This window comes from Lissotriton vulgaris, chromosome 7, assembly GCF_964263255.1.
Source record: "Lissotriton vulgaris chromosome 7, aLisVul1.2, whole genome shotgun sequence".
In the NCBI taxonomy this organism is placed as follows: Eukaryota; Metazoa; Chordata; class Amphibia; order Caudata; family Salamandridae; genus Lissotriton; species Lissotriton vulgaris.
In genome coordinates this window covers 1,050,590,543-1,050,606,220 of record NC_141695.1, presented here as the reverse complement: position 1 = coordinate 1,050,606,220, position 15,678 = coordinate 1,050,590,543, and the positions used below count along the sequence as shown (strand labels likewise).

The window sequence follows — 15,678 nt, the reverse complement described above, 5'->3', positions numbered from 1 at the left end:
GATTCCTCCCTTGATGTAGGGAGTTGTAGTATTTTTCTGTTAATGTTTAATGATTCTTTGAATATCTTTCTGGCTGATATGAGTTTTTGTAGTAATAAAGTGAAGAGAGATATAAGCATAATCCTCGCCTTCGTATCCTTAATAGAATTGGAACTTACCGTCATGATGCTAGGCAAATTCTGATTCCCTCTTACAGGAACAGACTTTCTCTTCTTCCTTCATCTCTTTTGCTGAAGAGTTGTTCTTCTTAAATGAACATCCAAATTCTTCCCCTTCATTGATATGGGATACATTTAAAGCTGCTGCCCGTGGTTTTATTATAAATTTTGTCTCCAGGAAAAAAAAAATCACTTAACCAATGTAATAGTTTACTAGCCAATATTAAATGTTTAGAACATCAATTTTATTATTTCTCCCCTGACTCTACCTTACTGGAACTTGTTCGTGCGAAGCTAGATTTCAATAAATTAACTACCAATAATGCATAGTCTATTCTCCAACGTAGTAGTGCTAGTTATCATGGTGGATGAAATAAGGGAGGCAAACCTTTCGCTAGCTATCTCAAAGCTTGAAAAGAGCATGTGTAAATAGATTCAATTCTTACATTAGAAGGCAAACATCTTTTTTAAAGAACAAGATATTTTGGAAGAGCTTGTGACATTTTATAAAACATACACCGGAATCTCCTACATCCACTTCTCTAATTGATACCTATCTTGCTCAATCTACCCCTTCTTTATGTGGTAATCTCAATTTCAATGCTCTTGAGTCGGATATATTAATTACAGAGATATCTAAATCTCTGAATGTACTTAAAAAAGAGAAAACTCCAGGCCCAATGGGTTTACGGTAGAATTTTATTTACACTTTTGAAACGTACTACTCCCGAATCTCTTGTACCTTTTCTACTACTGGCAAAGCAGATGGTACTTTTTTTAGAAGCCAAAATATGGTTAATCCATAAAGATGGTTTTGTAAGAATTACCGCCCTATATCTCTTGTAAATGTGTATTATAAAATCTTTACAAAGTTACTAGCTTTACGCCTTGAACCTCTTTTGCCTACTTTGATTGGCCCAAAACAATGCAGCTTCCTTAAAGGTAGACTGACTTCTGATAATTCCCAGCTGTTTTTTAATGTCCTTAATAAGGCTTCCTCTCTTTCTTATTATTTAGCTGCAATCTTTATCAATGTGGAGAAAGCATTTGGTAGAGTGGACTGGCCTTTTTTATTTAAAACCCTACATAGGCATGGATTTGGTCGCAAATGTATCTCTCATTTCTTTTCTTTATACGTCCCCTAAAGCTTATGTCTTAATTAATTGTCTTATTTCTCAATTCTTTACACTACAGCGAGGTGTACACCAAGGATGTACCCTATCTCCTCTTATTTGTTTTAGGTATAGAACCTTTCTCTCTCGTATTCGTCAAAACGTTTCTATCTCTGGATTTATTTACGGAGATTTAGATGATTTGATGTTGTCAGTTTATGCAGACGATATTTTACTTTTCATTTCTAATCCTGAAACCTCTATTCCTTATTTACTGCAAGAGTTCTCTGATTTTTCTCTGGTTTCTGGGTACAAAATCAATCCTGATAAGACAGAAATTCTGTCCATTACCAAATGTTGTCTTAAAGAGAATTTTGATTTGACAGGCTTCCGATGGAATGAATCTAAAATTAAATACTTAGGAATCTGGTTCAATAATTCCATATTAGACATGGTTAAAATTAATTTGAAGGAGTGTCATGAACGTATTTCTAAACTTCTCCTCCTGAAACCCTCTTTTTCTCTCATGGTGGGGTCATCTTGACTCTATTAAGATGATGATTACTCCTATTGTATGATACCCATTTGCATTGCTTCTTCGTATTTTAAAAAATTTGACTCCCTTCACTCAATATTTTTATGGCACGATAAGAAGGCTAGAATCTCCTTTAAACATCTCAGAAAACCAAAATCTAGTTTTTTTTTAAATGTGTTTTTATTGCAGAATTAGAAACCATTGCATATAATAAATCAACCAGCACATTCATGGTGTCCCCCCGCATGGGCAACATAAACCATAGATCGTACACAGCCATTCAGCTCGTATCCCGGAGGCCGGGCGGCGTAGTAATCCAAACTTCCAGCAAGAACATCACAGTGAGCATCCCTGAGGGACAATTGGTCAATAACCGCTTTATGTATCTGCGTTTTACCCCCCTAAACACCTAACCCTCCCCCAACACCAACTAGCAGGCACTAACATTCCTGTTACGCAGGCGATACTCATAATCCTGAACCCCAGTCCATTCGATAGTGGGCCCCTATCATATCAGTTCCATGTGTCCCTAACCCTTCCCCACCGCCTATCCGGGCTCTCCCGGCACGCTGGAGGCAATGCCAACCCCGGGAATAACTGCTGCCTTCCGATCTGGGCCTCGGTGCCTAACCCCCCCCCCAACAACCCCAAAAGAACAACCCCCTTCCCCCCTGCAACCGCTAACGATGTGGGCCATGTTCCTAACGTTACTATGGGTCTCGCTACGGATCAATTGATACCTTTATACTCATAAACCTCATGGAGCCCGCACACACAAATAATTCAGTCTTCGTCCTCCACCATGGAATCACGCAACGCCTGGACTATCATCTCCCACGCTCTCGCCATTTCTAGGCTCTTTTCATTGTCAAGCTTGACTGCCTGTCTCATACGGAGCACGCTCTCGCATTCAGACCACCTCAACAGTTCATTCACCCATCTCCTCACTGACGGTCCCTCCCTGGACTTCCAATGCCAAGTGATTTCCCTCTGCGCCAGTATCAGCCCTAGATCAATGAATTTGCTTGTCACCTTTGTATTCTTCGTGTGTGGGAACCAGAGCAACAAACATGCCGCCATGTCAAAACCCACCTCCCGATCGGTCACTGCATTTAGGAGTTCCCCAACCTCCACCCAGTAAGTCTCCAGCTTCGGACAGCTCCATAACAAATGATCTATATCAGCCTCCAGTGCCAGGCACCTCGGGCATCGCGCCTCCTGCACCCGGAAATACCGTTTAATCTTCTCCGGGGTCAGGTAAGCCCTGTGCAGAATGTAAAAATGTACCTGCTGAAAGCGTGCATTCCTTGTTCCCTTCCACGTATGCTTCAGGATATGACCCCACACCGTGTCCGGAATGGGCCTACCTATGCTAACTTCCCATTTCGATTTCAGGCCTAGGAGCGGATCCAACCCCTCGTGTAACATCCTATTATGGAGGCAGGTCACCGCTTTAAATGTACCTGCGGCCATCACGACATACTGACAAGCCATAGTCGTTTCCGGTTCAAGGAGCCCCCCTTTCCAGTGCTTCTGCATTGCCGCTACCACAGCCGCATGTAAGAGGAAGCTCCCCTCCGGCAGCCCAAACTGTTCCTGCAGCGTCTGGAAGGGGACCAACGTTCCATCAATATACAGATCACCCACCACCTGCAATCCCAGCTCTTCCCATTCCAGTAGCGGAGACCAATCGCCCCCATGCGGCAGCGCGGTCAACATTCCCAACGGTATCTCCGGCGCATACGGTCGGGACGCCTTCGCTCTCTTCAAGCTCCTATGCCAACACAACCGGAGCGTTTTCTCCTCCATAGTGAGGCCTCGTAACTCCAATTTCTGCTGCATGATAATGTAAGCCAGGACATGACGTTGTATACCGTGCTCTCGTTCGTGTTCCGGCCCTCTGAATACCCTAGCCACGTGCTGCATGAGAACCTGAAGCTGCGCAGCCAAGTAGTATAACTCAAAGTCGGGGACTGCCATCCCCCCCTCAAGTTTGGGTCGAAGCAAGGTGTTCAATGCCACTCTACGTCGACCGTGCCCCCAGAGGAAGTCGATCATCATCGTCCGCAGGTCCTTAAAGATCCTCTGAGGGATCCAAATGGGCAACGTGCGAAAATAATAAAGTAACCGTGGGAGCGCCACCATCTTCAGTAGAGCTACTCTGCCCAATACTGACAAAGGGAGGGAAGCCCAAAAGGACATACAGCCTCTCCGTGCTCTTATACATCGCCCAATATTACCCTCCAATAGATTCGCGACCTCGTGGTAGATGCGGACTCCTACATAAGTGAAGCAAGATGGCTCCCAGACCACCCCTATAGCACGAGGGGGACACGGTGTGTCCGCCCTGAGCGGGAAGATACAAGTCTTCGTCCAATTAACCCTGAGGCCCGACAACCGACCAAACTCGGACAACATATCCATCGCCTCCTCCAGGGCCTGCTCCGCATCAGCCATATACAGCAGCAAATCGTCTGCATACAAAGATATATAGTGCGACTGCCCACCTCTTTCGATCCCCGCATACATGACTCCCGACCTGGCGCGCTGCTAACGGCTCCATCGCCAATGCAAACAGCAATGGGGATAGCGAACACCCCTGTCTCGTCCCTCTACAAACTGGATAATCCGCGGATACCAGAGTGCCCAGGCGTACCCTCGCCATGGCCGAAGCATATAGCACCTTCGTCCATCTACGAAACCCCTCGCCAAGGCCAAACTTCACCAGGACTTCTTCTAAGTAGTCCCACTCCAGGCTATCAAAGGCTTTCTCAATATCCACAGATAACATTGCCGGGTCACCGTCCGCTTCCGTCGTGCCATCCAATATCCCAATTAGACGACGAATATTAAGCGCCGTGTTCCTCGTAGGGATAAACCCTGCTTGGTCCCTGTGCACCAACCTGGTCATATGTGGGGCCAACCTGGTGGCTAGAATACGGCTCAATATCTTGTAGTCCACTGTCAACATGGACAACGGCCTATATGACCTTACATCTGACGCCTCTCTGCCGGGTTTCAGCAATGGCACTATCAACGCCTCCCTCATTGATCTGGGTAGACTCCCCAACCTGTGAGCCTCCTCGTACACCACCAGTAATCTAGGTGCCAAACTGTCGACATACTTCTGATAAAATTCAATCGGCAGGCCATCTACCCCAGGCGTTTTGTTCCTCGCCATATGTTTAATGGCCGCCCTGATCTCGGTGAGCGTGATAGGCCCTCCCAAGTCCTTCGCATCGTCGTCATCCAGCACCGGAAGCTGCACCGATTCCAAGTAATCACTGATCTCCCAGGCCTCCACCCCCAGTTGGCACTCATACAACTGAGCATAATAGGTCTGAAAACATTCCATCACCGCTGTCTGTGAATAAACCATCTCCCCCGATGCATTTTTTATGCTCATGATTGGGCAGCCTCTGAGTTCAGGATTAGCAAGCCTGGCCAGGAGCGTGCCCACCTTGTCCCTTTCAGCATGGGCTTTGATGGCATATTGCCTATAATCGTAGCTCCGCAGCCGTTCCGTTTCGGTCGCCACTACCTCCTTAGCTTCCAATAACCGGGCTTGTAAGTCCGGACGATCCGGTCTACGCTGTTCCAGACCCCTCAGCCTCTCTTCCGCTCTAGCAAGCGCATTCAACACCGACGTTCGGGCATTCGAGAACCTACCCATGCACACTCCTCTCACCACCACTTTCATCGCATCCCATTCAGTGGACCTACTATTGGCTGTTCCCTCATTTTCGTCAAAGTATTGGTCTATGCCCCGTTGGACCGCGTCACTAAACACCGAATCTTCCAAGGTGTCGGGCCGAAGCCGCCATGTTGGAATCGCGGATCTCGCACGTTGCCATTGTACGTGCACCAACAAAGGATTATGATCCGAGATGGTCCTGGTCAGGTACTCCGTATGGGTGACCATTGTAGCTAGGGAACCACTGCACAGGACCGAATCAATCCTGACGTGTAGAGCATGGAGGGCTGAGAAAAATGAGTAATTCCTACTATCTTGATGTTGCTCCCGCCACACATCCAGCAGTCCACACCTTTCCTGCCAATCCGTCCTGTGTGCAGCTAGTCTACGTACTAGGGAATCAACCAGTGGTGGGTGAGACCTATCTAATGCCACATCAGTGATTGGGTTGAAGTCCCCTCCCAAAAGCACAGGACCCGCCAAGAAAGAGGCCAGTGAACACGATAGGCCATCAAAGAAGCGAGCGTGGTCAATATTCGGGGCATATACACAGCACAAAACCACATCCCGGCCATACAACCTCCCCTCCACCGCCACATATCTACCCTCAGGATCTACCAGCTGATTCAACATCTGGAACGGTACCCCCGCCCGGACCCATATCAGGACCCCTCTAGCAAACGCGGAATAAGTGGTTCCAAAGACCTGACTTCGCCATCTCTTCTGTAGCGCAGTGCATTCCTGTTTAGTTAAATGAGTCTCCTGCAACATTGCGATCTGGACCCCCCGCCTCACCAAATAAGCATGCACTTTGTGGCGTTTGACCATAGTTCGCAGTCCTCGGACATTCCATGTTAGGCATTTCAAGTTAGGTAACGTCCCCATGCCAAACCATAACGATCCAGTTCAGGTGCGGCCAATCATTACCCACATCGCAGCAGTTGCCCCCCCCCCCCAAGAAAATTATAGAAAAAACTCCCCGTACCCCAAACCCCAGGACAGAGCCTAAAAACCCAGTTTCAGCCCTGATCCAAACCTTAAACATAACACACATCAGACTAATCTGTGGTCGCCACCACAGAAGGCCTTGAGGGCCCCGAGGGAGTGAATTATCGCCGACCCCGGGCAGGCGGAGCCCGCGCCCCGCGCCTTCCATCCCGCAGTGCTAATGCCACACCCTACCTGCCAGCCCTTCTAGTACCAACTTAAAATTTCTCTGCGAGAGGTACAGTGTCACAAGTCCCATATAAGAGTCAGCCATTAAAGATCCCGTCGGACGTCTGTGGGGTGACCGCCAGGCCCTTCGAGCTCTCCGCCTCCGATAGTTCCTCTCCGGTCTTGCCTCCGTCCTCGCCAGAGTCCGATGCAACCAGGTCACTCTCCTGTTGCGACCGTGTGTTGCTCGCCGTCGCTGCCAGCGCCCCTCTTTTATCTGCCGCCATTTGAGCTTCCCGTTTCGCTCTTTGAAGCTTGTTACGTGAGCGGATCCGTTGGGATTTCCGGACCTGAAGCGGTTTAGGCCTCTCTCGCTGACTTTTGCCAGTCCTGTCCGTGCCGGCACGATACAATTCTAGCCACGACCACGCTTCATCAGGAGTTTGGAAAAATTGAGTGTTCCCATCCAGGATTACTTGCAGCTTAATGAATACTGTATGCCCTCCTCCCTCAGCTCCTTTTTCACTGCCAGGAAGGATGCCCTGTTCTTTTGAACTTCCTGCGTATAGTCCGGGAAGATCGTGACTCGGCTATTTTCCACCTCAAATGGGCCCAATGTTCGAGCCTTCTGAATTAACAGGTCCCTATCTTTATAATGTAGGAGCTTCACCACCATCGGTCTAGGAGGGCGGCCGAGCGCCGGCGGGCGAGCTGGCACCCTATGTGCCCGTTCCAACGGGAAGAAGGATGAGAGGCCCTCCGGTGCCACCACCGTCCGGAACCAGTTCTCCATGTAAGCCACTGCATCATCCCCTTCGATTCTCTCCGGCAGGCCTACGACCCGTACGTTGTTCCATCGATTGCGGCTTTCGGCATCCTCCGCTCGTCTCTCCAGCGTGTCCAAACGGTTGAGGATGTCCGTAATGTTGTGTTCCACGGTCACCACCGCTGGTTTCAGGTCTAGAAGCAGCTGCTCATGGTCCTTCACTTTGTCTGCCAGCTTAGCATGATCCGCCCTCAGGAGACCCAACCCCGTGGCGACCTGCGCAATGTCCTGTTGCAATGCCTCCTTAGTCGAGGTCATGGCCTCTAGGATAATATCCAGGCGCTGGGTCAGCCTCTGCTCCTGCTCCATCATCAGCGGGGAGGGATCGGGCCTCACCGACCTGAGATAGCGCGGTCGAGTCCTCCCGGCCCTGCTCCGTAATGGCTGCCCCGCCCGCAGCCGCCATCTTAGGTGCCTCTGGCGTCGTCACACGGGCACTCCCGGTCTTCTCCAAGTCCCGATATACTCTGCCCGGGGGACGTGCACACCAACAGTTATCGTGGTGGAGTACCTCTGCTGTGCCGGCAACTCAAAGAACCAGGAGTGCCAGGGCCGCCCGTTTCACTGTCGCCAGGGCCGGGTCGGGGGGGGGGGGGGGGGGGGGAGGTATAAACGGGTGCGTACAAATTATACACCAGTCCCACACTGATCTCCAGACCCCCAGCTTCGCCCCTCAGGTCCGTGCGGGCACGCCCCCGTAACACCAATCGCGCAGAAGGCGGGTCACCCCGCAGGCCGATGCCAGTCCTCCTCGGCTTCGGCTCAGAGACCACCGTCCCACTCCGCCGCCATTTTCTTCTCACTCCGGGCAACACCTCAGGCTTCGTCTCTGAAGGTCTCGGCGGCACAAGCGGTCTCCCAAGAGCTCTCAGCCTCTCTCCGGTGGTTCCCCAACACCTCGCAGACAAGTTGCGCCGATCAGGGGTCTCCCCGGGTGTAGTTTTCAGCAGTAATAGCTGGACCCTGCGCGGAGCTGCAAGCTCACGCCGCCATCCCGATCGGCGTCCAAGCCACGCCCCCAGAAAACCAAAATCTAGTTGAGGTGTAAAATGTCCTGACTTTCAACTTTACTATTAGGCTTTTTGCCTGAAGCAAGCATGTAAATAGCTTCTAGACATCTCCCCTTTTACAACTCTTTGGGTTAGAGTGGAACAATCTTTATTCAAACCTTTTTGTAAAAGAAATTCTTGCCTTTACTGCAAAGGCTAATATGTCTCTTCCATTATTTCGTCACACATGCTCCTTGTTAAGACCTCATTGTCAACAGAACATCTCTACTAGAGATTCTTTCCTACAATCTCTTCTTTTGTATAACCATCTTATTACTGTTAATACTAGACCTTTATATTGTCCAGGTTCTTTTTGGCAGAAATGTTCAACTCTTTTGGAGATAATTTTAGACGTTTGCTATTCCTTGCCTTCTGATGCTTCTACATCCTCAGAAGATCCTCTTTTAAAAGCGTTGTTGTTGTTTCTAAAGGGTTCCTTAATTTATAACCTCCTTTTCATCCCAGACCCGGTCCGTACTTAAACAAATTTGGAATTGGCCTGGGAAGCGGATTTGGGTTGTGTTTGGAACGTTGAATTCTGGAATAAGATATGGGCAAGATTGTTAGAAAATTCTAGATCTGCTTCTACAACTCAATCTATGTTTTTTCTATACCATAGGTTGTATCTCACCCCTCTATCAATAGCTGAATTTTCACATACTAGTAATGATTCCTGCTGGTCCTGCAAATCCCCTTTAGCTGATTTCTTTCATCTTTTATTTTCCCGTCCCAATGTAGTCTCCTTCTGGGTGGATATATGGTCACTTATATCCCCAAAATGTAATTTACATACTTCTTTATCTAATGATACTCTTTTGCAGGAAGTTTGATAGAGTCTCTGGGTTTATCTTCACATGAAAAAGGGTTATTTGATTTTAATTTGAGATAATCTGTATGGCTTACTCGGTCATTGATTTTGTTTCAAATAAAGCTTTTTAAACACAAAAAAAGAAAATCTAAACATCATTGTTAAATGTAAACACTGCGTTAAAATTGCAACTAGATCAATTCTACATCATTACACTACAATAATCAATTTACTTACACTAAAGGCTAGGTCCAACCATAAGAAATGCAACCACACCTGCTGTCTCACCAGCCTCATGTTTAGAGATGAGATAAGTAAATGTAAAGATTGTTTCTGCAAAAGTATGATTTGTTGCAGGCCAACACATGCCAAGTATTGGTTAGCTAATTGGCTCACTCTGCATGAGTTTACTCCAAGAAAGAGGACATAATTAACAGAGCTGCTAACTGCAACTATGTAATGAACGACTGACCTTTGGTATGAAAATCTCAACATGTGTCTACAGAATCTAGTATACTCAGGGAAAACGCAGATGTGTATATTTCATTCAGGTATTTTTATTACCGTTATTTTGAATTAATATTAACAAATCCTTTTATAAAGAAAACAAACATGAACGGCTGCCATGAGCATTGTAACATCTACATATAAATATTTTAGTGCAAAATAATTTAGGTTATTTTGTAATTGATTTCAGTTTTCTCACGTACATTTTGAATAGAATGCTAGCAGGCTGAACATTTAAGAGGAAAATATATCACCATGCAGGTTTAGAAGATAATGAAAGTACACAATGCCCTTTAGTGAAAAGCGAGCATGTGACTTTCTCGAATTAGTTCTACATACCGTATATCTTCTGTTGATGCCACAGGATTGTTGGTAGTAAGGTCATTTTACAAAGGGTTAACATGAGTATTTTAGAGCAAAAGTAATCTGATCTATCTCTTAAACTGCACCCACAGTAGTAATCAAATTATAAAATGTGTATGGTTAGGAAGAAGGAATGATGTATGCGAACAACAAGAAATATAGTATTGTCAAGATTACTACGATTGTTTTTTCTTTTGGTTAGGCTGGAGTAACTTTGGTCAGACCAAACCAAAAAAAGATGCTATTTTGCTGTAACAATTAGGACCACAAAAGTCCTTTCTGAGGATTTGATCACAGACCTTAGTGAGAAAATCCATCTAAATGTATGTTACATTGTTAGATTATTATGCAAAGCAGCTGTGTTCTGCAGTTTAAAAGGATTATTTGTTAAAGGTTATAAAAGATTATGGAAGAAGGCATGAGAGCAGCTTTTAATATTCTGTGCTCATGTTCTTGTTGCATCCTTTCTTTCCAAACCGTTTGGACTGAATACGTAAAAGCAAACTGTTATGGTCCGCAATAAAGGAGAAAACATCTATAGAAGTGGGCATGTGAGATCATAAAAAAAATATACAATAGTATTTCTATCTTTTTGTGTAAGAAGACAGAGTATCCCAGCATACAACACATGGCACCCAATAACAGGCCTATTTTTATACCACTCCCAATTCACCAACATTTTTCAATTACATTAGTGCTTGCCATCTGCTTCACCTAACACGAACCATTTACATATCAATGTTTTATGCCGGATTTTGTTCTTTGCTTCGCCATTTCTTTATTTGCCAGACTTTATCAGCATTTCAACGATCTCCACAAATACATTACAAATACATATTTTTTAATCAAACCCACAATTTTCCAGAAAAACAGCTAATGGTCTTGGACAACACCAGTATCTATGGCAACAGACATGTAATGCTCCCTGAAATTACCTCAATATGCAATTTTTTCACAAAAAACTTGACTTCACAATTTTTGTGCAGAAACAATGTTATTCCTGTTAACAAGTGTAAATGCTGAGACATGGAACATTATATTTACAGTAGTTGATAAGTGAGTATAATAAATACTACCCCAGGGCCTAAAGCCAGAGACTCAATTTCCCCATTTATAAATACAATTCTATTTTAAGCATGTTGCATTGCATCATAGCTGCTTTTCAAACAATCAGATGATTCTGCGCAGAAGAAAAGACTAAGTCCTCTGTATTATCAGATATCAGGGAACTTCGGAGCCAAGCAAAAACAGCAGTTCATGGCAGAAGATGAAGGTGAAAAAGTAAACACAAAGATCTGTGAAAACGTCTCCCATTTTGCTGTAAGTGTCCATAGAGCGGTTGATCAATTCTGAAGGGATTCTGTATTATCAGATATCAGGGAACTTCGGAGCCAAGCAAAAACAGCAGTTCATGGCAGAAGATGAAGGTGAAAAAGTAAACACAAAGATCTGTGAAAACGTCTCCCATTTTGCTGTAAGTGTCCATAGAGCGGTTGATCAATTCTGAAGGGATTCCAGATAGTAGGAGAGCCGCAGTTAGCACGGTCGTTTTCATCTTCTTTTCCCCCTTAAAAATAGGTAGAAGTTAAATGTTTTACTTTGTTAAGTAACTTTCCTCTACCTACATATCAACAATGTCAGCAGGCCATGTTTAATGAAAGGGCCACAGTTTGAAGTAGCATTAGTTTTGAGAAATCGCACATGACAACCCACACTATGCTAATGTGGGTATTGTCTTCATCGTGCCGTGATATTTCTTGTGCAATGATTAGGGTAGGCTCTGCGTCGAAAATTCACATTATGTTCTGTCTAGAGTATTTTTTCCTCTGCACAATATCTTGCTCCTGATGAATAGATGTGTCTGTGTGTGTGCAGTGTGTGTGTGCACTGCACACCTTATACCTTTAGCTACACCTCACTGTTTGCCTGGTTCCCAGAGAGCTTGGACTGGCGGGCTTTTTTTATACACTGATTGTGCCTGTATGCAATAACTTCATATAGCATTAACGAAACTATGGGATGCAATGTCACCCACTGACTCAAGCTTACGTTCAAAATTACACCATAATAACCTCCTGCCTAGGAGTTCATGACTTATACCCTGCTTAAACATTAAAACGATATAGAATACATTTATAAGCTTGGGTGAATAAAGGCCAAGTTTGAACAGGTCTTCTGAGGAAATGTGAGCTAATGAAACATGGGGAAAAACATGAACAAAAACGAACTGAAATGACCAGCTCTAATAGCACATTTCTAGTAAGGAAAATACATACAATTCCTCATTTTCTGTCATTGATGTGTGATCTATGGTCAGCATTTACTGGAAAAGGAGAAAAACAGAGTACAAATGAATCCTATATAAAATCGGTTTGTGAGAACCTATATGAAGGAGCTAATGCCTGCCTTCTCATACTACTGGGCCCCAAAGGGTAATAGGCTAATTCAAGAAACTGTAACCAATCCGCTGGTAGGAACATTCAGTGTTAAAGTTGCAGGATGGGACACCACAAAAATCTATGTTTATTTTTGCTGCCTTGAAAAGACATATTGTAAAGAAACAAGGGAACTTGGGAATTAAGCTATTTGCCTGGCTTGAAGCCGGCATTTACTGGCTGCAACCCAGGAACACAGACCTAGCACAACCCTATATCTGGAATTAGGAGCACGCTGCTGCGGCTCCCTTCCCCATTGGGATACTCAAGCCATCGCGCCTTCCCATCACTGGATGGGTCTTGCTAATACTGTGTCATTACCTTTGACGCTCCAAGTCTCTGATGGTATTTTTCTTGGTCTGGCTGTTCACCATTCGTGCCCTCAGTTCCATATTTGTTACTATCCATGCGGATAGTCCATTTATTGTATATATGGATAGAAACGCTGTCGACACCCAATACACCTTATACACTGCTCTAAATTGTCATTTAATGTGTAAAGGTGTTCTCTTGCAATTTGTTTGTTACTTTGAAAATTGTGTGTTTAACAAACCTACAGCTTTGCCTGAGCTATTGTGTTCTTCGTTGTGTGTCCCTCTTGGTTTAGTTGGATGCAGGCTTGTGTCCCACTTACAAATTGTTTTGTCTGTATTGTTCCTATTTGAATTTAAAATATTAAATATCTGACCTCTGTCCGGCTGGACAAGTTATACAAATATAGTACAGACTGGGTCTATATTAATTTCCCCCCCTGTTTTACTGTTGTTTTTCTAGGGACCACTGTTCTTAAAAATACCTTGAAAAGACAAGCATTTGCAATGCAATAGGTCTCACATATTTATTTTTGAGTTAGAGCTATTGGCGATGTAATGCAAATGTTTGTTAGTTATGAAGATTGTGTTTAGCACCGTCTAAGTAATGTCTCACAGCTGCATTTATTTTTTAGGGTGTTTGCACCATTTGGTATGCAGTAATCTAGAGATGAAAAAACAACTAAGTAATTACTGTTTGACCCCCCTACCCTACCCCTCAGCAATAGGGATCATTTCACACACTGCTTTTTAGGCACCACGCACACTGGCTTCATTCACTCCATCTTTTAGAAAACAAATTGTGCCAAATGTACTTTTCAGTGTCAGTCACTAGGTTCAAGCACATTAACATATGCAACTAGTTTTGAATCCAAATATAGCAATAAGCAACAGAATTGTGGTACGTCAAAACTTTTGTGTGTGTGTTTTAGTAACTTTTGATCTAAGCTAGAAACAAACGTTTTTGCTGTAAAATCTACAGATTTTGCAGTGGATGGTGTACTATGTGGCAAATGCCGAAAATCTATGACTATGCAAAAATCATTGTGGCTGCACAATCACATAATTCCAGTGGCCTTGATATAATCATGCCACTGGAATCATGCAGCAGGGGAAAATCAAATGATATGACTGGTTTGACTAAATCTTTCAGCAAGAAAAGGCAAATTAAGCGGCACACTTAGTGTTATTACCTCACTATTTTGGCATTTTTAGACATAATACTTTGTGAGCAAAGCTTTTGTCTCAATAGTACCAATTTGGCACCTATTTACAGAAATAAGCAACAAAAACTTGACCAGTCAACCTATGCAAAATACCTTCCACTACCCTGCAACATGTATGTGTTGCAACGTTTTATTTGTAACTTTTGATTTACAAGCATATTTTTTATGAAATCTGCAGAATAGGTAGCAGCTGATCGCTTATGTGGTAAATACGGCAAATCCATAGCTATGTGGAATCTGCCACAGCCGTGAAATCGCCTAATTCCAGTGGTCTTGAGCATTGATGGGACATGGTGATGGTTTATTAATGCTCAGACGAGCTTTAAACGCACAGGTTCATATAAAGTGAAAGCACCCCCGCTTTCCATCTGAACAATCCATCTGCATTCTCAGTGCAATTTGATGTTGTCCATTACAGGGAGTGAGGTTTATTCTCAGGGTGTACTCAGAATGTGTACTAAGCTCACGAACGTCTGTGCTGAAGACGGATGCTGCCGTGGAGATGATAATGTTTTCAAGTATTTATTTGTCCCAAAAAGCATGCGCTGATGTATATTTATTTACAAGTTGTTTTAGTGTGTTTATGAACAAACTGCTGAAGCGATAACGAGCAAGTTCACGCAGACATTGCAAAAAGTGATGGAAAAATCGAATGGATTTAGTAAATAATGGGCAACAGCCTCTGGCAAAGGAATTGCCGTAGAAAACGTGGTTTGCTCTGTAAATTGAAACTAGTTGGGACTGGGATTCTTCACCTTCTAAGCGATTATTTGGTTTGACCCGTCTGTAGGATGTAAATGCTTGAGAGGGCAGAGCGGTTGCGGAAGGGGAGGGCTCAGGTTGCCGCATATATGCAGAAACATGGGAGGAATCTAGCATTCACTAGTGGAACAAGCATTTGCAATGCAATAGTTCTCGCATTATTAAAGTTTGAGCTATTGGCATTGCTAATAATAATGCAACACCAATAGCTAAAACATTCAGTAATGCGAGACCTATTGCATTGCAAGGTTGGAAGTAGTTATAAAGAGGGGAGCACAAAGAGAGGAAAGGGAATGGGCAAGCGAGAGTCGAAAAGAGGCCTGAGAGAGCCAAAATGGGAGCCAAGCTGATGGTCAATAGGACGATGGTTTAGGTCTGTGTCAGGTCTAAAGGCCCTAGCTAGTGGGGCTGACAGAGATTAAAGGGCACCAACAACATTTTGTGTAAAATAAAGAGTCCAAAGTCTCCCAAATGTGCGTAGAAGATAGGGGGGTACCTCAAGAGTGGGAATGGGCAATATGTGTTCCTCTAACGTATGTGATCCATGCCCACCAAGTGCGATATGAGACTTGCTTAAAGTCTTTCCAATCTAGAAGCATGACTTTGATTGTAATGGTGGCGAGTAGGGGCCATGCAGAAATCAATATGTTTCATTTCAGCTTTAAAAAGCCTTATAAAAACAGCACAAAATATATTAAATAGGTTTAGTCTCGGAAGGCAACATTCGCTCTAAATCT

At 44.4% G+C, this 15,678-nt stretch overlaps 1 protein-coding gene across 1 annotated transcript in view; it reads right to left on the bottom strand.

Moving 5' to 3' along the window:
* Nucleotides 1-9,874: 9,874 nt before the first annotated feature.
* The window catches only part of CAMLG (calcium modulating ligand), a 162,295-nt gene continuing 156,491 nt past the window's right edge, over nt 9,875-15,678 (bottom strand). The window contains exon 5 of the mRNA XM_086931495.1: nt 9,875-11,774. Within this exon, the coding sequence (XP_086787621.1) occupies nt 11,583-11,774 (192 nt within the window). The 3' untranslated portion in view covers nt 9,875-11,582. The remainder of the gene's footprint in view (nt 11,775-15,678) is intronic.